General features: G+C 45.2%; 1 protein-coding gene across 1 annotated transcript in view; it reads left to right on the forward strand.

Annotated features, from left to right (window-relative positions):
- The first annotated feature begins 559 nt into the window (after positions 1-559).
- The window catches only part of GC (gamma-glutamyl carboxylase), a 28,323-nt gene continuing 1,034 nt past the window's right edge, over positions 560-27,848 (forward strand). The window contains exons 1-13 of the mRNA XM_045743898.2: positions 560-711; positions 12,558-12,747; positions 12,966-13,083; positions 13,634-13,789; positions 14,586-14,751; positions 15,711-15,896; positions 16,037-16,200; positions 16,783-17,151; positions 17,388-17,491; positions 20,069-20,200; positions 23,270-23,476; positions 26,126-26,249; positions 27,121-27,848. The exon at positions 27,121-27,848 is cut by the window's right edge and continues 1,034 nt beyond it. Of these exons, the coding sequence (XP_045599854.2) occupies positions 584-711; positions 12,558-12,747; positions 12,966-13,083; positions 13,634-13,789; positions 14,586-14,751; positions 15,711-15,896; positions 16,037-16,200; positions 16,783-17,151; positions 17,388-17,491; positions 20,069-20,200; positions 23,270-23,476; positions 26,126-26,249; positions 27,121-27,848 (2,772 nt within the window). The 5' untranslated portion in view covers positions 560-583. The remainder of the gene's footprint in view (positions 712-12,557; positions 12,748-12,965; positions 13,084-13,633; positions 13,790-14,585; positions 14,752-15,710; positions 15,897-16,036; positions 16,201-16,782; positions 17,152-17,387; positions 17,492-20,068; positions 20,201-23,269; positions 23,477-26,125; positions 26,250-27,120) is intronic.

Below are 27,848 nucleotides of genomic sequence, written 5' to 3' on the forward strand. Positions count from 1 at the left end.
TGAGAGAGGGGGGGTCAACATGAGAGAGAGGGGGGGTCAACATGAGAGAGGGGGGTCAACATGAGAGAGAGGGGGGGTCAACATGAGAGAGGGGGGGTCAACATGAGAGAGGGGGGTCAACATGAGAGAGGGGGGTCAGCATGAGAGAGATGGGGGTCAACTTGAGAGAGAGTGGGGTCAACTTGAGACGGGGTCAACATGAGAGAGAGGGGGAGTCAACTTGAGAGAGGGGGGGTCAACATGAGAGAGAGTGGGGTCAGCATGAGAGAGAGGGGGGGTCAACTTGAGAGAGAGGGGGAGTCAACATGAGAGAGAGGGGGAGTCAACATGAGAGAGAGGGGGGTTAACATGAGTTAATTCTTCAGTAAGGCTGATATATTTAATATAATTAAGATACTCTTTCTAATGAGCATATTGAGTAATGAACATAGTACTGTGCTGGTGGTGACGTGTACTGTGAGGTGCACTTAGCACTCCACCTCTGCTGATAATACTGGATTCATGTTGGTGCTTGAAGCGGTAGGCCGCCTGGTGTTACCGCTGCCTGCTTTTTCCTGTGATCAGTGGCCATAATACCTTACTAATGAGGGTTGTTAGTGAGGCGGCGCGTGTGAGGGAGGGGAGCTGGGCGCCGCCTCCACCACTCTCTCACCACCTGTTGTGTGAGGCGCTCCACCGTCTCCCTGCACCTCTCCCCTCTACTGCTCTCAGGTACCCTTGTGGTGTTGGTGTAGTGCTGCCGTGGTGTAGTGTTGCTGTGGTGTTGGTGTAGTGCTGCCGTGGTGTAGTGTTGCTGTGGTGTTGGTGTAGTGCTGCCGTGGTGTAGTGTTGCTGTGCTGCCGTGGTGTAGTGTTGCTGTGGTGTTGGTGTAGTGCTGCCGTGGTGTAGTGTTGCTGTGCTGCCGTGGTGTAGTGTTGCTGTGCTGCCGTGGTGTAGTGTTGCTGTGCTGCCGTGGTGAAGTGTTGCTGTGGTGTTGGTGTAGTGCTGCCGTGGTGTAGTATTGCTGTGCTGCCGTGGTGTAGTGTTGCTGTGGTGTTGGTGTAGTGCTGCCGTGGTGTAGTGTTGCTGTGGTGTTGGTGTAGTGCTGCCGTGGTGTAGTGTTGCTGTGGTGTTGGTGTAGTGCTGCCGTGGTGTAGTGTTGCTGTGGTGTTGGTGTAGTGCTGCCGTGGTGTAGTGTTGCTGTGGTGTTGGTGTAGTGCTGCCGTGGTGTAGTGTTGCTGTGGTGTTGGTGTAGTGCTGCCGTGGTGTAGTGTTGCTGTGCTGCCGTGGTGAAGTGTTGCTGTGGTGTTGGTGTAGTGCTGCCGTGGTGAAGTGTTGCTGTGGTGTTGGTGTAGTGTTGCCGTGGTGTAGTGTTGCTGTGGTGTTGGTGTAGTGCTGCCGTGGTGAAGTGTTGCTGTGGTGTTGGTGTAGTGCTGCCGTGGTGTAGTGTTGCTGTGCTGCCGTGGTGAAGTGTTGCTGTGGTGTTGGTGTAGTGCTGCCGTGGTGAAGTGTTGCTGTGGTGTTGGTGTAGTGCTGCCGTGGTGTAGTGTTGCTGTGCTGCCGTGGTGTAGTGTTGCTGTGGTGTTGGTGTAGTGCTGCCGTGGTGTAGTGTTGCTGTGGTGTTGGTGTAGTGCTGCCGTGGTGTAGTGTTGCTGTGGTGTTGGTGTAGTGCTGCCGTGGTGAAGTGTTGCTGTGGTGTTGGTGTAGTGCTGCCGTGGTGTAGTGTTGCTGTGGTGTTGGTGTAGTGCTGCCGTGGTGTAGTGTTGCTGTGGTGTTGGTGTAGTGCTGCCGTGGTGTAGTGTTGCTGTGGTGTTGGTGTAGTGCTGCCGTGGTGTAGTGTTGCTGTGCTGCCGTGGTGTAGTGTTGCTGTGGTGTTGGTGTAGTGCTGCCGTGGTGTAGTGTTGCTGTGTTGCCGTGGTGTAGTGTTGCTGTGGTGTTGGTGTAGTGCTGCCGTGGTGAAGTGTTGCTGTGGTGTTGGTGTAGTGTTGCCGTGGTGTAGTGTTGCTGTGGTGTTGGTGTAGTGCTGCCGTGGTGAAGTGTTGCTGTGGTGTTGGTGTAGTGTTGCCGTGGTGTAGTGTTGCTGTGGTGTTGGTGTAGTGCTGCCGTGGTGTAGTGTTGCTGTGGTGTTGGTGTAGTGTTGCCGTGGTGTAGTGTTGCTGTGGTGTTGGTGTAGTGCTGCCGTGGTGTAGTGTTGCTGTGCTGCCGTGGTGAAGTGTTGCTGTGGTGTTGGTGTAGTGCTGCCGTGGTGTAGTGTTGCTGTGTTGCCGTGGTGTAGTGTTGCTGTGGTGTTGGTGTAGTGCTGCCGTGGTGTAGTGTTGCTGTGGTGTTGGTGTAGTGCTGCCGTGGTGTAGTGTTGCTGTGTTACCGTGGTGTAGTGTTGCTGTGGTGTTGGTGTAGTGCTGCCGTGGTGTAGTGTTGCTGTGGTGTTGGTGTAGTGCTGCCGTGGTGTAGTGTTGCTGTGTTGCCGTGGTGTAGTGTTGCTGTGGTGTTGGTGTAGTGCTGCCGTGGTGTAGTGTTGCTGTGGTGTTGGTGTAGTGCTGCCGTGGTGTAGTGTTGCTGTGTTGCCGTGGTGAAGTGTTGCTGTGGTGCTGGTGTAGTGCTGCCGTGGTGTAGTGTTGCTGTGGTGTTGGTGTAGTGCTGCCGTGGTGTAGTGTTGCTGTGTTGCCGTGGTGTAGTGTTGCTGTGGTGTTGGTGTAGTGCTGCCGTGGTGTAGTGTTGCTGTGTTGCCGTGGTGTAGTGTTGCTGTGGTGTTGGTGTAGTGCTGCCGTGGTGTAGTGTTGCTGTGGTGTTGGTGTAGTGCTGCCGTGGTGTAGTGTTGCTGTGGTGTTGGTGTAGTGTTGCCGTGGTGTAGTGTTGCTGTGGTGTTGGTGTAGTGCTGCCGTGGTGTAGTGTTGCTGTGGTGTTGGTGTAGTGCTGCCGTGGTGTAGTGTTGCTGTGGTGTTGGTGTAGTGCTGCCGTGGTGTAGTGTTGCTGTGGTGTTGGTGTAGTGCTGCCGTGGTGAAGTGTTGCTGTGGTGTTGGTGTAGTGTTGCCGTGGTGTAGTGTTGCTGTGGTGTTGGTGTAGTGCTGCCGTGGTGTAGTGTTGCTGTGGTGTTGGTGTAGTGCTGCCGTGGTGTAGTGTTGCTGTGGTGTTGGTGTAGTGCTGCCGTGGTGTAGTGTTGCTGTGTTGCCGTGGTGAAGTGTTGCTGTGGTGTTGGTGTAGTGCTGCCGTGGTGTAGTGTTGCTGTGCTGCCGTGGTGTAGTGTTGCTGTGCTGCCGTGGTGAAGTGTTGCTGTGGTGTTGGTGTAGTGCTGCCGTGGTGTAGTGTTGCTGTGGTGTTGGTGTAGTGTTGCCGTGGTGTAGTGTTGCTGTGGTGTTGGTGTAGTGCTGCCGTGGTGAAGTGTTGCTGTGGTGTTGGTGTAGTGCTGCCGTGGTGAAGTGTTGCTGTGGTGTTGGTGTAGTGTTGCCGTGGTGTAGTGTTGCTGTGGTGTTGGTGTAGTGCTGCCGTGGTGTAGTGTTGCTGTGGTGTTGGTGTAGTGCTGCCGTGGTGTAGTGTTGCTGTGTTGCCGTGGTGAAGTGTTGCTGTGGTGTTGGTGTAGTGCTGCCGTGGTGTAGTGTTGCTGTGCTGCCGTGGTGCAGTGTTGCTGTGCTGCCGTGGTGAAGTGTTGCTGTGGTGTTGGTGTAGTGCTGCCGTGGTGTAGTGTTGCTGTGCTGCCGTGGTGTAGTGTTGCTGTGGTGTTGGTGTAGTGCTGCCGTGGTGAAGTGTTGCTGTGGTGTTGGTGTAGTGCTGCCGTGGTGTAGTGTTGCTGTGGTGTTGGTGTAGTGCTGCCGTGGTGAAGTGTTGCTGTGGTGTTGGTGTAGTGCTGCCGTGGTGTAGTGTTGCTGTGCTGCCGTGGTGTAGTGTTGCTGTGGTGTTGGTGTAGTGCTGCCGTGGTGTAGTGTTGCTGTGTTGCCGTGGTGTAGTGTTGCTGTGGTGTTGGTGTAGTGCTGCCGTGGTGAAGTGTTGCTGTGGTGTTGGTGTAGTGTTGCCGTGGTGTAGTGTTGCTGTGGTGTTGGTGTAGTGCTGCCGTGGTGAAGTGTTGCTGTGGTGTTGGTGTAGTGTTGCCGTGGTGTAGTGTTGCTGTGGTGTTGGTGTAGTGCTGCCGTGGTGTAGTGTTGCTGTGGTGTTGGTGTAGTGCTGCCGTGGTGTAGTGTTGCTGTGTTGCCGTGGTGAAGTGTTGCTGTGGTGTTGGTGTAGTGCTGCCGTGGTGTAGTGTTGCTGTGCTGCCGTGGTGTAGTGTTGCTGTGGTGTTGGTGTAGTGCTGCTGTGGTGTAGTGTTGCTGTGTTGCCGTGGTGAAGTGTTGCTGTGGTGTTGGTGTAGTGCTGCCGTGGTGTAGTGTTGCTGTGGTGTTGGTGTAGTGCTGCCGTGGTGTAGTGTTGCTGTGTTGCCGTGGTGAAGTGTTGCTGTGGTGTTGGTGTAGTGCTGCCGTGGTGTAGTGTTGCTGTGCTGCCGTGGTGTAGTGTTGCTGTGGTGTTGGTGTAGTGCTGCCGTGGTGAAGTGTTGCTGTGGTGTTGGTGTAGTGCTGCCGTGGTGAAGTGTTGCTGTGGTGTTGGTGTAGTGCTGCCGTGGTGTAGTGTTGCTGTGGTGTTGGTGTAGTGCTGCCGTGGTGTAGTGTTGCTGTGGTGTTGGTGTAGTGCTGCCGTGGTGTAGTGTTGCTGTGGTGTTGGTGTAGTGCTGCCGTGGTGTAGTGTTGCTGTGGTGTTGGTGTAGTGCTGCCGTGGTGAAGTGTTGCTGTGGTGTTGGTGGTGTAGTATTGATGTGGTGTTGGTGTAGTGCTGCCGTGGTGTAGTGTTGCTGTGGTGTTGGTGGTGTAGTATTGATGTGGTGTTGCTGTGACGTTGATGGTGTAGTGTTAGTCCTCACCTAGATGTGCTTGCGGGAGGTTGAGCTTTGGCTCTTTGGTCCCGCCTCTCAACTGACCCCCTTCCCCCCTTGCCTAACTGGTGTACAGATTCTGGAGTCTGTTGGGCTCCATCAAAGCTACACTTGAAACTGTATGGAGTCAGCCTCCACCACATCTCTGTCTAATGCATTCCATTTGTTAACTACTTTGACACTGAAAAAATTCCGTCTAATATCTTTATGGCTCATCTGGGTACTAAGTTTCCACCTGTGTCCCCTTGTGGGTGTTCCACCCATGCTAAATAGTTTATCTTTGTCCACCCTGTCAATTCCCCTGAGAATTTTATAGGTGGTTATCATGTCACCCCTTACTCTTCTGTCTTTCAGGGACGTGAGGTTTAGCTCCTGTAGCCTTTCCTCGTAGCTCATACCTTTTAGTTCTGGGACTAGTCAGGTGGCATGCCTCTGAATCTTTTCTAACTTTGTCTTTGTGTTTAACTAGGTATGGACTCCAGGCTGGAGCCGCATACTCCAGGATTGGTCTGACATAAGTGGTATACAAGGTCCTGAACGATTCCTTACACAAGTTTCTAAAGGCAGTTCTTATGTTGGCCAGTCTAGCATATGGCGTTGATGATATCCTTTTGATGTGGTCTTCTGGGGACAGGTTCGGTGTGATATCAACCCCCAGATCTTTCTCTCTATTTAACTCTTGCAGGATATCATCTCCCAGATTGTACCTTATGTTCAGTCTCCTGCTCCCGTCACCTAATTTCATTATTTTACATTCCATATTTCTAGACTGTATGGGTCTCGAACCGCAAATATTAAAACTGGTCTTTAGCAAATATACAGGAAGAGTTTGTACCTAAAAAACAAAATATAACTTGGCATATACCACATATTTACTTATTAATCAGACAAATAGTGACTATTAGCCATAAGTCATATATGTACTATCTTGTGCGAGAGCGGGTTGCAAAACCGTGGCCCCCAGGCGTGTGAGGCCGGAGCTCTCTCATTATTACGGTGTTATTACCACCTGTATTACGGCTCGAGACCCAAACAGTCCAGGTGAAGGGTATGTTTATTTCCACGGAAGTGTGGATGGTAATTTATATTACTTTACACTTTCCTGAGTCAAACTTTAGTAGCTATTTTCTAGACCATTCCTCCAGCTTCTCCAGGTCATCCTGCCCAACCACTTTGAAAAAAAAAACTTTGACTTATAGAGACCCAACCGACGGTCTCGCTTCATGCAGGTCGGCGTTCGATCCCCGACCATCCAAGTGGTTGGGCACCATTCCTTCCTCCCGTCCCATCCCATATCCTTATCCTGACCCCTTCCCAGTGCTATATAGTTGTTGTGGTTTGGCGCTTTCCCCTGATAGTTCCCTTCCCTTTTAGGTCATCCTGTAGTCTGTTTATCTTCATCTGTCTTGATTATTCTCATAATTTTTGCACCATCAGCAAACATTGAGAGGAATTAGTCTATAACCTCTGGAAGATAAGTTTACATATATCAGAAACTGGATAGGTCCAAGTACAGAGCCCTGTGGGACTCCGCTGGTGACATCTCGCCACTTTGATGTCTTCCCCCTCACAGTTTCTCGCTGTTTCTTGTTGCTTAGATACTCCCTTATCCACTGGAGCACCTTACATTTTACACCTGCCTGTTTCTCCAATTTTAGTAACAGCTGTTTATAGGGCACTGTGTCAAAGGCTTTCTGACAGTCCAAGAATTGCAGTCTGCCCACCTAATCATTCTTGCCTAATTTTTGTTGCCTGGTTATAGAATTCTATTAAGCCTGCGAGGCACGATTTACCATCCCTGAACCCATGCTGGCGGTGTGTTACAAAGCTACTTCTCTCCAGATGTTCTACAAGCCTTTTCCTCGCGATCTTCTAGTGTAGTGTTGCTGTTGTGTATTACTTGCTGTTGTGCGGTTAATGTAGTGTTGCTGTGACGTTGATGGTGTAGTGTTAGTGTGGTGTTGATGGTGTAGTCTTAGTACTCACCTAGTTGTGCTTACGGGGGTTGAGCGATTAGCTCTTTGATCCCGCCTCTCAACCGTCACTCTACTGGTGTGCAGATGTCTAAGTCTATTGGTTTATACTATATCTACATTTGAAACTGTGTATGGAATCTGCCTCCACCACATCACTGCCTAATGCATGCGACTACTCTGACACTTAAAAAAATATTTATAATGTCTATGGGGCTCATTTGGGTACTAAGTTTCCACCTGTGTCTCCTTGTTCGTGTTCTACTAATGCTAAATAATTTGTCTTTGTCCACACTGTCAATTCCTCTGTGAATTTTATAGGTGGTGATCATGTCTCCCCTTATGTCTGGGAGTATGGTGTTGGTGTAGTGTTGCTGTGGTGCTGATGGTGCAGTGTTGCTGTGGTGCTGATGGTGCAGTGTTGTTGTGGTAGTGTACTGTTGCTGTGATGTAATGCTGTTGTGGTGTTCATGGTGTAGTGTTCTAAGGTATTTTGAGATGTCGTGTTGAGGTATTCTAGGGAATTGTACTAAGGTGATCTGGTGGTGTTGTACCGAGGTGTTCTGGGGGGTGTTATACTGAGGTGTTCTTATGGAGTCGTAGTGTTGCAGGAGAGTGTAGCCAACCTGTCAGAACAACACACAGACTCGGCCACCTCTCTCTCCAGGTTACTATGACAACATCACACTCCAGCGAGGCGTGGGGGGGCGGGGATCTGGCAGCTTAGCCTGGAGCTGCCTGTCTTACGCCTCCGAGCTCTATATTTACCTCCCAGAGCCTACCACGAGCGAGAGCTGGCTCTTGGGTCCCGCCTGATTCCTACAATATATGCTACATTTGGAACGTGTCTTACTTGTTTGTCTAGACTCTGTACTCACCTAATTGTGCTTGCGGGGGTTGAGCTCTGGCTCTTTGGTCCCGATCGATCCCCTTGTAGTCCCGATTTGGTCCCTTTGTAGATCGTGTTCTGAAACTTCCTGTGTATGTGGTGTGTATTAATTATTGTATATTAATTATTAGGAGCCATGAGGAGGATTCGAACCCGCTCACTTGATACTCCCAAGCAAACGCCCTAGACCACCACACCACGATCTGGTCAAATCACAGGAACTTAGGATTTCACTGAGTCCTCTATCACGGTAATGTGATTTCATTGTGCATTTCACCAGAAGCGTGAAATGCACAATAATTTTAATTATGGTGCACATTATTGTGCATTATTAAATGAATGCACAATGATTGAAATACTGTATGTCAATATTTTAATGATGCATTCAAATGCGCAATGAAATAATTTCATTGTTCCATGTTGTAATTATCACTGTATATTATACACTCCCGGAAGTGGTTTCGGGTTCGAGTCCCGGGTGGAGCAGAAATGATTAGGCGTGTTCCCTATGACCTAATGCTCCTGTTCACTAGCAGTAAATAGTATCTAGGAGTTAGCTTGTTGCGGGGTTGCATCCTGGGGAGGGTCTGTAATTCTACCCTGGAGGGGTGGCACCTCAATGTAAGCATAACATGTGTTCATACATAACATGTATGATCATATATATACATATATACTGGCGGCTTGTCCCCCGACACAATGAATTATTATTATTAACATCTTCACCCATTCGCCCTCTGCACCTTAATGGTCAATCTAGTTGACCTTTGCCCTCATTAGCAAACACACTTGCCATTGTTCCGTCAGTTGACGGGCGGTGGAGTGAGACTTCACCTTGGGCTGACTGTACTGCTTCTCTTATGTTGATTCTTTTGGTCTAACATTGTTTACATTTCTGTGTATGTATGCATCATCAAAAACACATAGATTTATCAAGGCAACTGGGGGGGACCTTCGACAAGCCGGCGGCTTCCTATCCTCGTCGAGGCCACTAGTGTTAGTGGCCCTCAGGTAAAACAGGTATACATGTGTGCATGCATGCATTCCTGTCTTTATGTATGATGCTATAGATAATTATCATATGCAAAAAACAAAAGTTTCTAAACAAAAAAAAAGTTTCTAAAACAGTAGGCTTTCTCCCATAAATGCGATACTACGAATCTCGCTCTGCCTTGGAGTCACTTTTAATATTCATTCTACGGTATCTACGGTTATCTACGGTATCTGTGCCTGTGGTTTTGCAACCCAAAATTATCTTTGACCCTTCCCCCTTCCTTAACTACTTAACGTAAATAAGCAATTAGAACAATAACAAACTCGTCCCAGATAGCATTCAGCACCCTTACTGAAATCTTCGAATATGTTAAATATCGTCACTAAAGACACACTCTAGTGTGCTCTATATCTATAAATCTCTGAACTGCTATACTAATTCTAACCTGAAACACTTCCTAGAGAGGGTGTAACAAACTCCATGGGAACTACGGCAAACAAATATCCTTTTGATATTCCAAGAGTGTGACAACCAAAAAAGAATTGCTTTATAATTTAAGGCGTCCTAAACTACGGAATGACCTCCCAAATGAGATTAAAAAACTTCTTCCAACCAGTTTAAGAAACTAAGATATACTTAATTATCATGTAACCAATTTTAATCCCCTTTCCTCACCCTACATGTACACCTGCGTTTTGGTGTTATTGTCAACATTAAATTCAAATTAAATTCATTAAATTCATTAAATTCAACTCAAACCTTAGAAATCTAATACTTGATAACAGACTGAACAAAAACCACCTAATTATCGCAGGGGACTTTAATATTGACCTCTGCGAGCCAGAACACCCTACTGCTGTTAGCTTCCTCAACTGTATGAATTCCTGCTTCCTCATACCCTTAATCACTAGACCTACTAGAATCACTGATAGCACTGCCACGACTCTTGATCACATCTGGACAAATATAACCTCTCCGCTTACTTCAGGTATAATCACCGATAGCACTACAGACCATTACCCCACATTTCTCTTAACTAACATTAGCAAACCACCTCTTGAGTCAAGAGAGATACGTTTTAGATTACACAATGAAACTGCTATAGACAATTTTATAACTGCTACTGATAATGTCAACTGGGAGTCCGAGTTAGGTAACATAGAGGACATCAACCTAGCAGTTCAATCTTTTCTTCAAATAACTCTTAGCCTTTATAATACCCACTGTCCTATGCTTACAAAACAAGTCACAACCAAAAGGCTTAACAATCCCTGGCTTACAAAGGGAATACTTAAATCTATTAATAAAAAACATGACCTTGAGAAAAAGTATAGGTTAGGGATTGTCTCCAAAGAATTCTCAAAGAATTACTCATTATTGCTATCTAAGATAATTAGACGAGCCAAAACTAAATACTACGAAGATAAATTTACCCAAATAAAGAGCAACATTAAACAAACATGGAGAACAATTTCACAAATATTGGGATCAAAAAAGGCTTTAAATAACAAACCGACTCTCCTGTCTAATAACGATGGTCAGCTTTCAGCCTCTGATTCTGCTATTGAGTTCAATAGGTTCTTCTCTTCCATTGGTTCATCCCTTGCTAATGATATTCCATCTTCCAGTACTGACATTAAGGACTATCTTACAGGGAACTATCCCCAGTCTCTGTACCTAAAGCCTATTAATTCCATTGACGTCAATGAGATAATCCTTTCCCTTAAAACCAAGTCTGGTGCCCTTGAGGAGATACCAACTTTAATCTACAAAAAAAGCCTCCAGATCTTTAGCCCCTGCTATTGCTTTGCTCTTCAACAAGTCACTTGAACTCCAAACCTTTCCAGATATTCTAAAAAAAGCGAGAGTAACGCCTGTCCACAAATGTGGTGATCTCACAGATGTTAACAACTACAAACCTATATCAATCCTGCCAAACTTGTCAAAAATTTTTGAAAAACTAATCTATAAGCAGCTTTACTCATATCTAGCCAAACTCAATATACTTAGTCCTTGCCAATATGGCTTCAGGCCCAAAAAAAGCACTAACGATGCACTTATTAGTATGCTTAACTCGATTCATACAGCTCTTGATAAAAATGAGTTCCCTGTTGGGTTATTTGTGGACCTGCGTAAAGCTTTCGATACTGTCAACCACCAAAACCTTCTTCTTAAATTACATCATTATGGTGTCAGAGGACACTCCCTACAATACCTCAAATCCTACCTTACTGACAGGCTCCAATGTGTTTCTGTGAATAATACAATTTCGCCCACCCTACCCATCAACATTGGTGTTCCCCAGGGCAGCATACTTGGCCCTCTCCTCTTTCTCATCTACATTACTGACCTTCCAAATGCCTCCCAACGCCTCAAACCAATCCTATTTGCTGACGACACAACCTTCATTTACTCCAGTCCTGATCCCCTTGCTCTAAATGCCACAGTAAATACTGAGCTAAATAAAGTCCATCTGTGGCTAACTGCCAACAAACTCACCCTTAACATTGACAAAACTTTCTATATTCTGTTTGGCAATAAATCCTCTAATCAAATAAATCTCAAAATAAACAATACCCAAATTTGTAACAAATTAGATGGCAAATTCCTTGGCATTCTCATTGACCACAAGCTGAATTTCCAGGGACACATTCTAAACATATCAAAAAAAGTTTCAAAGACTGTGGGCATTCTTTCTAAGATCAGATATTATGTACCACGCCCTGCCCTGGTGACTCTCTATTACTCCCTTATCTATCCATATCTCAACTATGGTATTTGTGCTTGGGGCTCTACTACCCAAAATCACTTACGTCCTCTAATTACTCAACACAAAGCTGCTATTAGGACAATATCCAATTCTGGCCCCAGACATCACTCGGTACCCCTATTCAAATCCCTGAATATGTTAGACATTAAGTCACTGCACATTCTCTCATGTGTACTATACATATACAAAACGCTAAATTGTAATGCCAATCCTGATCTCAAAAGCTTCATAGAAGGTTGTAACAGAACCCATGAGCACCACACCAGAAATAAATACAGTTTTGATATTCCTAGAGTACGACTTAATCAAACCAGAAATGCTCTACAAATCAAGGGGCCCAGGATGTGGAATGGCCTTCCCAACCATGTTAAAGACAGTACCTCTCTCAACCAGTTTAAGTTAAAAACGAAGCTATACCTAATAAATTCCCTGTAACCTACCTTACCTCTCTATTGTCAACCCATGTATGTTTTTTCTTTTTTTTTTTTTTTTTTTACAATTCAACGCTGTTTTAATGTAATTTTCTGTAATAATTTGTAATTGTATTTGTGCTGTTTTTTCAACAATGTTCCCCCCTCTTTTACCTCTATTTTTATTTGTACTCAACGCATTTTTTTCTTTTTACCCATTAGTTTTAAGCTTTAGTCAGTAGTGTTTTTTCCTGCCCGAAACGCTTTGCGTAATAGTGGCTTTAGGCATTGTATGTACTAGCTCTTATCTATAAAGCCAACAAACTTTGTAAAATCTCTTTATGTATGTACCTTTGCCTAAATAAAAATTATTATTATTATTATTATTATTATTATTATTATTATTATTATTATTATAAATACTATATTTACGCAGTTGTTAAAAACGGCAGTATATAAATTTCACTTAAAAATTATCAATCATTTAGTAAATCTTTTTGACAATTAAATTATGATAAGTTACTTCTCATTTAATTTTAAGTGCTAACCCATTAAACAAAGTGAGTACTGTACACAACAAAGATGAGTACAGTACACATCCAAAGTCAGTACTGTACACAGTATATTGACTGGTGTGTGACCCTCCAGGCGGATGGAGTGGCCACGTCACGGGCCAGCAGCGGGAGGCTCCACAGCGAAAAAGCTGCGTCCTATACACCAGGCCGGGATTCCTGGAGTAATGACCCAGGATCCTGCTGGGGAGTGTCAGAGTAATGCAGGAGAGCCGCAGGATCGTGCCGAGGAGCCCCGGGACTCCAGGAGTGCTGCATGCGGTTCAGTAAGTGTTCAAGACATCAGGGGGTAGGAGAGACGGATTCGCCGCCACACCAACATTGTGACACCACACTCTTCTCTCTCCGTTAAAGACCCATATTAAACAAAACATCAGATGATTCCTTGTCAAATTCACCGGCGGATTACTTTGAAAAAATAAATGCATAATATTTTATCTGGCATACGTTTGCGCGATGTTTAAGTAGTTTCTCATCCCTTCAGAAATGTACAGAGGTGCTGGGGTTCAAACCCAGGGAGCTGTTGAGCCTGACCGCTCTGGCACGCCTGCTGCACCGTCCCTGCGACCCTGCCGCCCTCGCCGCTACCAGAGTCATGTTTGGTGAGGCCCCAGTCACACGTATTATTTTCTCATACATCACTAGCCTACAACATGAGTCAGTGAGTAGGCTTTGAATCAGTACGCAACGAGTCACTGAGTAACACGTTAGTAAAATAACATGGCAAATGCTTCTAAGATACGAGTCGTTTGTCCTCACCTCCCACTATACAGGTGTAATTATGATCCCACTTCCTACTATACAGGTGTAATTATGCTGCCACCTTCTACTACACAGGTGTAATTATGCTCCCCCTAATCAGATGTAATTATGCTCCCGCTGTACAGGTGTAATTATGCTCCCACTAAAAAGGTGTAATTATGCTCCCACTATACTGGTGAAATTATGGCCCACCTTTCACTATACAGGTATAATTATGCCTCACCACACAGCACCGCTCCTGTGCTGAGTCCACTACGGACTCACTGTAACCCATGCTACTTGCCCCGCTCCTCTGCCAGGTAAGCCACGGGCTCACCATAGCCCGTGCTATTTGGAACTTGTTCCGAGTAGCTGAATCAATAACAACATATGTCCCACTTTCCCCTACAGGTGTGCTGATGGTGCTGGACGTGCCGCAGGAGAGGGGTCTTGGGGTGGCCGACGTGAAGTGGGGTGACCCCAACACCTGCCGCTTCCCCCTCCTGTCCTTCCTAACCCCCCCGCCCCTGCCGTACATGGTGCTGCTCTACGGGCTCCTGCTCCTGTGTACGTACCTTAGTTACTACCTGACACATAAAGGCAGGATAACGGAAAAAAATACGTTGGAATGGTGGAAACAGCAGAAAGCCTTTTGGCTGATGCTAGGCTGCACCCCCTTGTTTCCTCGCTCTCCCACTCGTGTAGGTAGCCTATGCTGGACACATTTCAGCGAGTTGCTTCTATGATGCTGCTTGGTAAATTGTTCCATAGATCTGTAGCCATATTTCCGAAACAACTATTACGTTCGTATTATAACCTAAATTTCTCGTGTTACTCGATTTTTCCGTGTTCTTATTTGGATTTATGTATTTAGAACAATATCCATCTAGTTAAGCATTATCACCTTTTTTCGCTTTAATCAAGTCCCATTTCATTCTACGGCGTACTGGAGGATGTTAGCTATCTCACTTTCTCTCCATAAGATGATTCCTAATGAGATTACCAGAGTCGTCCTTCTGTTACTCCCAATTGTTCGATACAATCTACATGTCGTACTCTTGTAGAGGGCACGAGAATGACAACAACTAAACTTTCCTGGACGTAGTATAGCACATATATGTACACAATAAGGGATAAGATGGCATATATTAAGACTAGGAGTCCTTATTATATGCCAGGTCTATATTATATTAGGTCTAGGAAATGTTTGGGTAGATTATATATAGTTAACTGTTCTACCTTTTGGTTTGCTGTTTGGTGTAATCCAATAATAACAGTCCATTTTTGTATATTTGACTAATAGTTACTATAAGAGTATAAGTACTATAAATAATGAATAATGTTTACGTGTGTATGTGGTCAGGTGCGGCCCTGATGGTGGTAGGGTGGCGGTGGCGGGCGGTCTGCACCACCTTCGTCGCCTGCTACTGGTACGTCTTCCTCCTGGACAAGACCACCTGGAACAACCACTCCTACCTCTACGGCCTCCTCGCTTCCATCCTCCTTGTTAGCGACCCCCATAGGTGCTGGTAGGTGTTGGGGTCACGGCTCACTGATCACAACAAACTTACGAGGTTCTTACTTATGCAATGAAGTGCCTCTTCACTTTATTGTGTCAGTACGTACACCACTCAAGTATTGTTTCAAACTTGACAATGGGCAGGTACGGGAGCCCTATCTCTTTCCATCTTCTGCTGGTTCATTGTACAATGAAAACGCTACTGAAAACTCCAAAGTATGTCATTCTTGCCTCGTCTTTTCTACCTTCCCCTCGCTCAATCCTTCTAATAACACGTCACATTTTGACGTATACTTTACCTAGGACCAAAAACTGATGTTGCGTGTTGCATCCTGGAGATTGTCAGTAGTTGGTCTAGTGTTTACAGCCGGCAGTTGGACAAGCGGGATGGAAGAGTTAAAAAAAAAAGCTTGATCCTGCAGAAACCTGCTTTACCTGAGGGGACACTAACTCTAGTTACCTCGACCAGGACAGGAAGCCAGCAGTTTGTCGAATGTCCCCCGAATATATATAGATGAAAAGATCTACATATAGAACCAAAAGAATACATATAGATGAATACACACAGCCGCTCCTCAGTGGCTCCCCTGGCAGTAGAGGCTTGACGTTAAGACTCACGAATGATAATCTTGAAAATCAAGGCCTTCGAGACCAGACTTCCTAATACTATACAGCATAAGAAATCAAAACGTAAAATAAAAGGAATCAGGAAGGGCTAGGGCTCTGTGGACAAACAGGAGCAGAATGCTTATCTCCTGAGGACGATGAAACTCACTTAAGACTGTCTGCTATCCCATGGTAAAAAAGTACCCCCCAAGCGGGGAATTCTAATAGTTATTACATACAATAGAATGCTTAGGCTTTCTGCATTTATTCTCGAGGTTAGTTTATTCTGGTTTTCAGCATCGTTGCAGAAATAGTCTAGTCAATTCCTCTCCTCTACCTCACTCACCCGCTCCTTCTCTCCAGGTCGGCAGAGGTAGGGGGAGATGGGTTGTCGGGGGCAAGTCATGTCCCCCTCTGGAACTACACCCTCCTGAGGGCCCAGCTGTTCCTGTTGTACTTCTTGGCAGGAGTGAAGAAGGTCGACCTCGACTGGCTGAGCGGGTACTCCATGCAACGCCTCGCTCAACACTGGGTCTTCACCCCCTTCAGGTAATCCTACTGCTCTCTCTTTCTCTGAGAGGACCGAAGTGCCTTCTTTTCTGACCTCATATCTCTAGACAGGATTTAACAGTTAGTGTTCCCAGGGGATTACCTTGGTATAGATTCTAAGGCTTCGTGTTCCTCTACAGAGTCTTCCTGACAGACGACAACATCGACTTCTTCGTCGTCCACCTGGGAGGCTTCGCCCTGGACTCCTCCCTCGGCTTCCTCCTCTTCTTCGACGCCAGCAGGCCGGTGGGGCTCGTCCTCGGGGCAGCGTTCCACCTCATGAATGCTCAAATCTTCTCCATAGGTCAGTTACCGGCGCGCGCGCGCATTTCTGTTTCAGGGGGTTGACCTATAACTCACGGGTCCCGCTTCTTGACCTTGAATCACCCGATTGAAGTCTACCCAACTCCATGTGTCATATAATTAACATTTGAAATCTGTGAATTGAGTTTACATCCTGTACTTCCTCCTTCAGTTTGTCTCCATCTTGTTGAAACGTCTTAGTATCTTGTATAATATGAAACTGTTGCCTCTGTGTCCTCGATCCTCTGGTTTTGCGAAATCTTCAATCTTGTTATCGAAACTCATCCTTATTCTCGGGAACAAGTCTGGTGGAAAATCTCTGGATTTTCTCAGGTTCTCTTGTGTGACGGGTTTGGACTCTACGCTGGTACTGATCATGTCAAAACCGATATGGGTCTTATAATATAATGAATAATTCTTGTGCTTCAAGTCACATATGTTTTCACCTACATATAATTTTACACACACGCTCCCACCCCCCCACCCCCACCCTCAACCCCCTATCCCTACAACCACCATCGAAGCCCCACAAACACAAATTATACCACACTACACACCTGTGTAACCTACACCTTCCACACAGGAATGTTCCCCTGGGTGTGTCTGGTGACGCTGCCCATCTTCTGCAGCACCTCCTGGCCTCGCCCCTTCCTCGAAGCCTTCAGCTCCTTGCTGCCTGCAAGCCACACACTTCCTAACCCAGTCAGCACATCCGGGCTAACACCGGGGAATGACGGCCCTTCCTCCGCTGCAGGAGAACAAGCACACGCCCAAAGGCAAGGGGAAGCAGTGGGAGGTGATAACAGTGAGGGGAAACTCCTGGAGGCAGGAGCGGAAGCCTCACCTGACGCAACACAGCCAATAGCGCCCAAGTTTACTGAAGCAGGGAAAACGGTTGCCGACCAGGATATACTCCGAACGCTGAAAAGGAATCCTAGCTGTTATTATCCAGGTGAGGATACGTGTGTGTCGGGGCACCTGCGTACATGCCCTGTGTGTCGGGGCACCTGCCAACATGCCCTGTGTGTCGGGTGCCCCGGGGCACTCGAGGATGTGTGTGTGTTGGGTTACTACACGCGGGAGATGTGTGTGTTGGGTTACTACACGCTGGGGATGTGTGTGTTGAGTTACTACACGCTGGGGATGTGTGTGTTAGGTTACTACACGCTTGAGATGTATGTGTTGCAGGAGAGGACGGGTGTGTGACGGGCCAGCAGAAGGCGACGACGGTGGCGGTGCTCGTCTACCTGTGTCTCCAGCTCTGCCTCCCCTTCTCTCACTTCATCACCAAGGTGAGGCTCCCCGCGTCTATCACGCGCGCGCGCACACACACACACACACACACACACACACACACACACACACACACACACACACACACACACACACACACACACACACACACACATACGCACACACACACACACACACACACACACACACACACACACACACACACACACACACGCACGCACACACACACACACACACACACACACACACACACACACACACACACACACACGCGCACACACACACACACACACACACACACACACACACACACACACACACACACACACACACACACACACACACACACACACACACACATACACACACACACACACACATACATACGTAAGGAATTGCCTAACAGGCAGTAGCCAGAGTAACAGTTAGGGGCGAGAAGTCAAACTGGAGAACAGTAACGAGCACCTCAAGGATCGGTGCTGAGACCTGTGTTATTTCTGACATACGTAAATGACATGTCTACATAAATAAAGTCCTATATGTCGATGTTTACAGATGCAAAATTAATGAGACGAGTTGTGACAGATGAGGATTGTAGGATCCTCCAAGAGGACTTGAATAAGTTGCAGAGATAGTCAGAGAAATAGCTACTGAAGATCAACATGAGCAAGTGTAAAGTGATAAAAATTGGAAAAAGGGACAGTACACAATGAAGGGAGCGACCTATCTGTGACGACTCGAGAAAGAGACCTGGGAGTGGACGTAACACCAAGTCTACCTCCTGAGGCACACACAAATAGGATAACGTCAGCAGCGTACTCTACGCTAACAAAAGTTAGAACATCATTCAGGAACTAAGTAAGGAGGCATTTAAAACACTTTACACTACCTGCATGAGAATAGTCTTAGAGTATGCCGCCCCATCATAGAACCCCCATTTGAAGACACACAATAGGAAATTGGAAAAGGTTCAGAAGTTAGCGACGAGACCCATCCCACAGATGCGAGGGATGGGATGAAGAGCGACTGAAAGAACTGAACCTGACGACACTAAAAAAAAGGAGAGAATGGGGAGAAATAATAGAAACGTATGAACTACTTAAGGGGATTGACAGAGTGGAAATAAATGAAATGTTCACACTGAACACCAACAGATCAAGGTGGGCATGATTGGAAGCTTGAAACTCGGGTGAATCATAAAGATGTTAGAAAGGTTTCATTTGGTGTGAGAGTAGTGGGAAAATGGAATAAATTAAAGACGCAGGTTGTGGAAATAAACTCTATTCATAGTTTTAAATTAGATATGATAGGGAAATAGGACCGGGGTCATAACATTAACCAAATACAGCTAGAAAGGCGGGGTCCATGAGCTAATGCTCGATCCTGCAGGCACAAGTAGGTGGGTACACACTATAACAAAAGGCAGAAGACAAGATTCACTAAACTACAGACCAGCATCACTAACAAGCATCCCTGCGAGTTGTCAGACTGTTCCTAAACAGTCTCTTAAAACAGCTTGAAGAGTTAAGCGTTGTCTCCAGTCACCAGCACGGGTTTTGCGAGGAAAATCCTCCTAGGCAAACATTTGAATTCTACAAGATGATGCAAATCAAACAAGAAATGGATAGGGATAACTGTATATCCTTCGAGTGTTAGAACATGTGATACTGTCCCACACAGGAGACGCTCAGTGAAGCCAGATACGCAGTACCACTCACGAAAGAAGCAAATTGTTATAATCACTGGTACTTCAAGTGGAGTACCACGAAGGTCGACATTACTGGTACTTCAAATGGAGTACCACGAAGGTCGACATTACTGGTACTTCAAGTGGAGTACCACGAAGGTCGACATTACTGGTACTTCAAGTGGAGTACCACGAAGGTCGACATTACTGGTACTTCAAATGGAGTACCACGAAGGTCGACATTACTGGTACTTCAAATGGAGTACCACGAAGGTCGACATTACTGGTACTTCAAGTGGAGTACCACGAAGGTCGACATTACTGGTACTTCAAGTGGAGTACCACGAAGGTCGACATTACTGGTACTTCAAGTGGAGTACCACGAAGGTCGACATTACTGGTACTTCAAATGGAGTACCACGAAGGTCGACATTACTGGTACTTCAAGTGGAGTACCACGAAGGTCGACATTACTGGTACTTCAAGTGGAGTACCACGAAGGTCGACATTACTGGTACTTCAAGTGGAGTACCACGAAGGTCGACATTACTGGTACTTCAAGTGGAGTACCACGAAGGTCGACATTACTGGTACTTCAAGTGGAGTACCACGAAGGTCGACATTACTGGTACTTCAAGTGGAGTACCACAAGAGTCGGAACTTGGGTTCGTTGTGTTTCTAGAAACTGGAGCCTTTTTATCAACACTTGTTAATGAAGCAAAACTAGTGATACAGTTTACACAGTGGGACAGCGAAAGGTTTACACAGTGATACAATAAATGATTTACAGTGATACAATAAATGATTTACACATCGATTAAATAAATGATATACTGTGATACAATAAATGGTTTACACAGTGATACAGTCTGGACACGTGGGGGAGTTGAGGGTGACGACTGCATGGTGGTGTTGTTTATGTCGGCAGGGCTACAACACGTGGACGGAGGGACCATACGGGTATAGCTGGGACATGATGGTACACTCCTGGGACACCCTCCACGTCAAGGTCACCGCCGTCACCACTCACTCCGGAGAGACACTCTACCTCGACCCCACCGTCAGTCCCCACACCAGGGCCCCTCCTCCTTCCTGCTTTTTATCTCTATGTTGTATTTATTAGAATAGGTTCATGTCAAGTGTAAACATTGCAGAAAGTGCATTATCTCGGGAATAAAGCAGTAAGTCGGGTCAAGAACAAACTCCATGCAGTTGCTTAAAGACTGGAGACAAAGGTGTCGGAGGAAGCACAGGGTGGTGGACAGTTCTTCACCATGTCTGTGTCGTGGAAAATAAAGCAGCGATTTTTGAAAGACACGCAAATTGTGTAATATCTGCAATTTCGATCATTAAAGTGATGATTGTCATAGATAGTGGATAAGAGATTTAGTTCTGGGTCTATACTTGTTTGCATAAGAAGGCTGGTTGTAGGAAAACAAGGCAAGAATGGCAATTACAAAATAACATTTTGATATAAAAGAGGGGAAATAATACAAATGTAAACAAGACTATACAAGACAAACACAAAATGAACAACACAAAAAAAATGAGGTAGATTGCTTACAAGTACTCTCAGGTACACTGTAAGTAATAATTTGCATTTTGAGACACAGGCAAAGCCAGAGGTACAATGGAGTAAGGGAGTATGGCGAGGCTAGGCAACCTAGCTAATAAATGAAAGCAAGGAAAAAGGTGAATAATAAACATAGGCAAATTTAATCTAATGATTATTAACTATAGATAGTTTAGTTATGATCCTATAATTAGTAAGAACTAAAGAAAATATTAATGCACTCAATTAATTAAGTCCAATAAATGACTAATAAAAATTAAATTAAAATTTCATTTAAAAAAGTGTAACAAAGAGACAGACTTAGGATACCTAGCCCGCACTAGGTGACAAGGGGGTTAATTATGTTGACTCATTGAGAGGGATACTAAGGTAAGACAAACCACATTGCGAAAGGAAAGTGTTGAGGATATCCACATTAGCAATTGTAAACATTTTACCTCCTGAAGTCCTTTGCCTGAAGCCTGAAAGGCTGAAATCGACTGTAGTTTGCTATTTAATGTAATTTCCAAAAACTAGGCTTTATTGTAAAAAAGTAAATAAATTATAAGTGCCACAACAGGAAAGGGAGTTAAGATGAGAGACAAACGGACGAGACTATAAAGAGCGGGAATGACTGAGGCTGGAAGGGACGAATTGTACCTGGGAGGAAGACAGGTCACCGGTGAACAACAGGATAAGAATGAGGAGAGAACACAGTTCTCGCACAGTTCACAGCACAGCGACAGATCCCACATACATGAAGCTGGGAATGAGTACACTGAGAATTGGTGAAAATCTAATGAATGGAAGTTTGAAGACTAAAGAGTTGTCATACCTTTTCAATCATCTTGTAAATATCCCGAACTTTGGCAAAAAGTCACCGTAATTACGAAGTGAGCTGGATTTTTAACTTAATTTAATATTTCTTAGAGAATAGATTCGGCCCGTTTCCTCGTTTCATACATTTTTGTCTTTGTATATGTTGTTTTTGTAAAATAGATCTTGCTTGTGCCTTGGTGAAAGGTTGAGTATTGTTTCTGATCCTTAATAATTACTGGAGAGACTGCCTGGTTCTCCATCCGTGGTTTGTAGACTGTGATGGTGGTAGACTCTGCAGTTTACCTTCACATTAATGACAAGCAACGCCCAGTGCCTCTGTCAAGGGTGAATTCATCCTCCATAAACAATAGTACTTACAGTAACTATTTGGTGGAAGTACCAATATGTGGGGATGAACCATCACTAAATCACTTTTCGTACTAGTTAGTTTGATAGTCTAGGGGAAAAATAAAGCTAAAAACTTTCAAATATTCCAGACCTAAGTATAGCATATTACAGTATATTTAACTAATTTACCTAGGAGGCCGTGAATATGAGGGTGAGTGGATATACACTAGTGACCTCGACGAGGACAGGAGGCCGGCGGCTTGTCTATTCCAGCTTGATTTTGAAATTCAACAGAGTTTTGGCATTTACGGCTTCGGCGGGAGGGCGATTCCATGTGTTTATAACCCTGTGGGTGAAAAAGTATCTCCTGTTCTCAGTCCTTTATTGCGGGTTGTCGAGCTTGAAACTGTTACACTTGTCTGTGTCACATTAGACCTTATGAAGACATTTTCCAGATCCAACATCCACCAAATTATTCAATATTTTAAGTTTCAATATCTACCCTCATGCCTGGTTTGTAAGTGTTGTTAGTCCCAGTGGTCCTCAACCGTTCATGGTACGAGAGATAGCTCTGGAATTATTTTTCTTGGCCGGTGTTGCACCTTCTCCAGAGCAGCTATGTCCTTCTGAAGATGAGGTCTCCATGCTTGGATACAGTAATCCAAATGGGACCGCACCAGAGATTTATACAATGGAATCGCCACCTTCATTTCCTTAAAATCAAAGGTACGCTTGATTATTTCAAGGGTTTGGTTAATTTTTCTGACTGCTGCCCCCACCTGTTGTGCAACTTTTAGTGAGTGGTGGATATTGACTCCAAGGTCCTTTTTTTCATCAATCTCCTGTAATGGAATGTTATTAATTTGGTAGTTGTGGCACGAGTTGCTATGCCCCACATGCAAGGTCTTGCAATACTATGTACTATATTTGGCCTAAGATAGTGTGCGTTAGGCTTAGGATTGCTATGAGAGCAATGTACCTTAGTACAGTATAAGATTAGGTCTTATATTTATGTTCCTGTTAACAAAAAAGTTTCTGATTTGTCTAAATTCAATAATACGAAAGTTAACTCTCTAGTGGTCCGTCACTACATATTGGTACTTTCCACCAAATAGTTACTATATGTACTTTCATTTTAGAAGGCTGGTGTGCAAGGGTTGAGCAACTGCATTTTTTTTAATTTAATTTATTTATTATGCACCCCATACCCATCCCGTGGTCGGGGGTGGAAAGGATTACAGAGGCACATAATGGGTTCAGGAACTGGACGCCATAGTTCGTTTAGCTAAGCAAGTGACAATTTTGTGAAGCTAGTTACACAACTGGTAATATTACATAGACATGTACATACATAAGCAAGACTCCGTGTAAACCTTAGGCCCCCTCACCCCCCCCCCCTCCTGTCACCAGACGTGGGTGAAGAGCAACCGGTGGACGAGCCACGCAGACATGGTCGTTCAGTATGGAGGGTGTGTGGAGCAGCGGCTGGCGGCCAGGGGCCTCCCCATCTCCGCCCTCCACCTCGACGTCTGGAAGTCCCTCAACGGCAGGTTCCAGCAGCGGGTGTTTGATCCCAACGTCAACATCCTGAAGGCTCCCTGGTCCCCCTGGCAGGAGGTGAGCGCCTAGCTCAACTATTTCTTGTTTTATTTTCATTTGTCGACCCCCATGGGTGGGTGACAGACGCTCTATCCACATTGCTATGAGCAGTGAGTCTTAATTAATAAAGATAATTCCAAATTAAGGAAACTTTCCTTGCTCAGTATTAAGGAAAGTGGTAAATTCCAGCTGGGCAGCAGTTAAATGTGTCTGGAATCTTTCCTTATGAAGACTGCTTATAGCAAGGTGGATAGAGGTTCTAGTCGCCCACTCGTGGAGTCGGGGGGTTCGAGCCTCCTAGTGCCCAGGGGAATGAGATGTATATAGATATATATGAGTGTTGGGAATCATACCCACCCTCCAGGAGACTGTGTGAGCCGCCGCCGCTGTGGTTGTTGGTGCTGATGACTGGTGTCTGGGTGACGGGTGTTAACTATCCTCCATCACTCCAACACTTTGCTGCCATTTCAATAATAATAATAATTATAACAATTATAATATTAATTAAAATAGCAGTAAAAGTTTTTATTTATAATATTATTAGATGGGATACCTGGCTGCTCCCGGGTCTCTCTCCCCCACCCCTTCTCCCAATCTATCCTCTCTCCACCTTTCTCCCCCAACATAACCCCCTCTCCTCCTTCTCCCTCCTTTCTCCACCCTCTCTCCTAGTCTCCCCCCACTCTAATTCCCCCTCTCCATCCCTTTTCTGCTCTCCTTCTGTATCCCCCCTTTCTCTTTCCTCTCTTTAAACATCGTCCTTCCTCCCTCTTCTCCTTCCTTCTCTCCTCCACACTCTCTTTTTCAGAGAAAATATATAACGAGTTTTTTTTATTAACACATTTAGGTACATCTGCATTTGTGCAGCTGCCCTAGACTATGTGACGGGGAGTACAGTGTGTCAAAAAGCTAGCTACGTGATGCTAAAAATCCCCATCACACAGAATGATTAGTCATACAGAGACATGTGATAAGTAGTCTGCACTGACAGACTCTGGGTTCGTTATGAGGATATCCTGGGCACAAGAGTGAACAAGGTAGCAGTGATACTAAGAGTCCCTATCTATAATAATAATAATAATAATAATAATAATAATAATAATAATTTTTATTTAGGTAAGGTACATACATTAAGAGATTTTACAAAGTTTGTTGGCTTTATAGATAGAGCTAGTACATACAATGCCTAAAGCCACTATTACGCAAAGCGTTTCGGGCAGGAAAAACATTAATAACTAAAGCTTAAAACTAATGGGTAAAAAGAAAAGATGTGTTGAGTACATATAAAAAATAGAGGTAAAAGAGGGGGGAACATTGTTGAAAAAGCAGCACAAATACAATTACAAATTATTACAGAAAATTACATTCAAACAGCGTTGAATTGAAAAACAAAAAAAACAAAAAACATACATGGGTTGACAACAGAGGGGTAAGGTGGGTTACATGGAAGGTTGAAGGAAGCAGGAAGTATGCAGAAGAAGGAAGTAGGAAGAAGGAAGCCCTGTATGACTAACCATCTCGCAGGATGGTTAGTCATACAGGGCCATATGTTCAGTAGCCTGCACTGGCAAATTTTGGGTGCAATATAAGGATATCTTCAAGAACACGAGAGTGTATAAAGTAATTGCAAAGCTCCAGGTACCTCATGCCAATATCAAAACGAAGCGATGAATATCATTGAAACTGCTAAATAAGTCTACGGGCAACACAACCAGTATTTCATATTTGATGTCATGAAAATGGCATGAGGAGGAGTGGGGGGGGGAAGGTTAGAAGCCCATATTTCTTAGTGTGACACTGTAGTCGACCCAGACTATGACACTCCCATACCCCACATGCTGCATGAGTCACAGTTGGGTGAAGCTTTTGACCTCTAATCTTAGACACATTCTCTCTCATTAGATATAGCTCTATTATTATTATTATTATTATTATTATTATTATTATTATTATTATGCTGGGTTATGTTTTGAGTGGTATGATCGGACAGTGAGAGTATTATACCCCGTGGGCACGTCAGCCGGGCTGCAGCTCTTGGCTACCAACTTCTCAATTAAAATTTCTGTTAATATATTGACTACTATTTATATAAAAAATCAGCTGGGCCCTTGTTGGACACCTGCCACCGCCCCTTCTGCCTCTTCCTTCAACCACTCTGATCTCTGGCGTGCTCTTGGACAGCCATGTTTACACGGGCCGTTATCTGCTAATATTACTATTCTGTTGGACATTGTGCCTCTACCATATCTCATATTCTTGGGGCATCTCCTAAGGGTATCTTCCTCCCTCTTGGACATCTGAGGATATCTACCTCCCTCTTAGATATCTGAGGATATCTACCTCCCTCTTGGATATCTGAGGATATCTACCTCCCTCTTAGACATCTGAGGATATCTACCTCCCTCTTAGACATCTGAGGATATCTACCTCTCTTAGACATCTGAGGATATCTACCTCCCTCTTAGACATCTGAGGATATCTACCTCCCTCTTAGACATCTGAGGATATCTACCTCCCTCTTGGACATTTGAGGATATCTACCTCCCTCTTAGACATCTGAGGCTATCTACCTCCCTCTTTGATATATTTCTTCATTCGCCACTATCCTTCCCATTCCTGTTATGCATCTACTGCCGCACCCACTGAGGACCCCTCGCCCTGGGCCAGACGCGGTGGGTGCTGCCGGTGGTGTCCGAGCTCAGCGGCTGGAGAGGACATCTTCGGCAGCTGCAGGAGTCAGTGTGGATGGCGAACCCGGCTGCCGACGCCATCTTTGTTGCTGACTTCCCAGGTGAGGTCTTCCTGGAGGGAGAGGGAGGGGAGGGGCCTGAGGATGAGAGGAAGGGGAGGGGAGTGAGGAGACTAGAAATGCTCTACAAATCAAGGGGCCCAGAATGTGGAATGACCTTCCCAACCATGTTAAAGACTGTACCTCTCTCAACCAGTTTAAGTTAAAAGCGAAGCTATACCTAATAAATTCCCTGTAACCTACCTTACCCTTCTATTGTCAACCAATGTCTGTTTTTTTCTTTAAAGAGCGCTGTTTGTCGACATAATTGTATTTGTGCTGCTTTTTCATCTATGTTTTCATTTCTTGTTTTCATTCTACTCATTATGCTCAATTAGTATTAAGCTTGTCATTTAAGTTTATCATGCCCGAAACGCTTTGCGTAATAGTGGCTTTAGGCATTGTATGTACTAGCTCTACCTATAAGTTAAACAATCCTTGTAAATATTTATTGTATGTATGTACCTTACCTAAATAAAATTGTATTGTATTGTATTGTATTGTAAGAGGAGGGAAAGGGAATGAGGAGGAGAGGGGGAGAGGGGAGATCACTCTAATAAAGGCCGTATAATTGATTTCGATAACAGTGAATGATTGTGACGTTGGTAATGATGGTGTTGATTGTGCTGGTGATTGTGGCAACAATGTTGATGTTTTTAAAAGTTATGAAGATGATTCTGGGTTTGATACAGAGACTTGTGGTGCTCATTTTGGTTTATGGATGATGAAAAAGTGCGATATATTTTTTTGTGAATAATAAAGGTGATGGCACATCGTCTTGAAGAGTCGTGTTGGGTTGTCACATTGTGTAGGTCCGTCTTTGTTTTTATTTTCCCAATCCCGGTGCTAAGCATCACATGGCTCCCTCCTTCAGGTCTGACACTGGAGAACTTCCTGAGCGAGGACTTGGCCAATGTCACTCTGGAGATCCTGCAAGGTGAGGTGTTGGTCATGTTGCCGGCTGACGCAGGGGTTGACAGCCTCCAAGCCCCGCGTGATGACAAAGCAAGGGCTGACAGCCTCCAAGCCCCGCGTGAGGACAAAGCAGGGGCTGACAGCCCCCAAGCCTCGTGTAGTGACGACGCTGGCAATTGGTATAGTGCTGAACAGTGCCATACGCTTTTCCCAAGTCCAAAGCATTCACAAGATCACTCCATCTCGGAGCATCACAGCTTCTCTAACATAAGAGGAAAAGAGAGTCACGACTCAGAAATCATCAAAAACTATATCCAAGATAAAACTAAAGAGATAGAAAAAGGAGATTTTCAGTATTTGGAAAATCTCGAGAAATTACAGAATGAGTATGTCAACAGCATGGCCCAGTCTTCCCGTGCAGCGTCAGGCGAAAACGGAAAGGAAAACTCTATGAAGAACCATCGGTCAGTGGTCCTTGGCGCAGGAGAGAGGTTGGTACTTCCAAGCGGTTCGTTTCACTGGGTTGTGACCACGTCTTCAGACCCCTCCTGCTACGTGTACACCTTCACCAACACCTCCTTGCTTAACATGTATCAGGGTCAAGGTGCAGATCCAAGTCAAGCGTCACCTCGGACAGGAAGAACTAATGAACAAGGTAATGTTAACCAAGGGAGTTTGCATGCTGAG

The sequence above is a fragment of the Procambarus clarkii genome, chromosome 22, assembly GCF_040958095.1.
Source record: "Procambarus clarkii isolate CNS0578487 chromosome 22, FALCON_Pclarkii_2.0, whole genome shotgun sequence".
Taxonomy (NCBI): domain Eukaryota; kingdom Metazoa; phylum Arthropoda; class Malacostraca; order Decapoda; family Cambaridae; genus Procambarus; species Procambarus clarkii.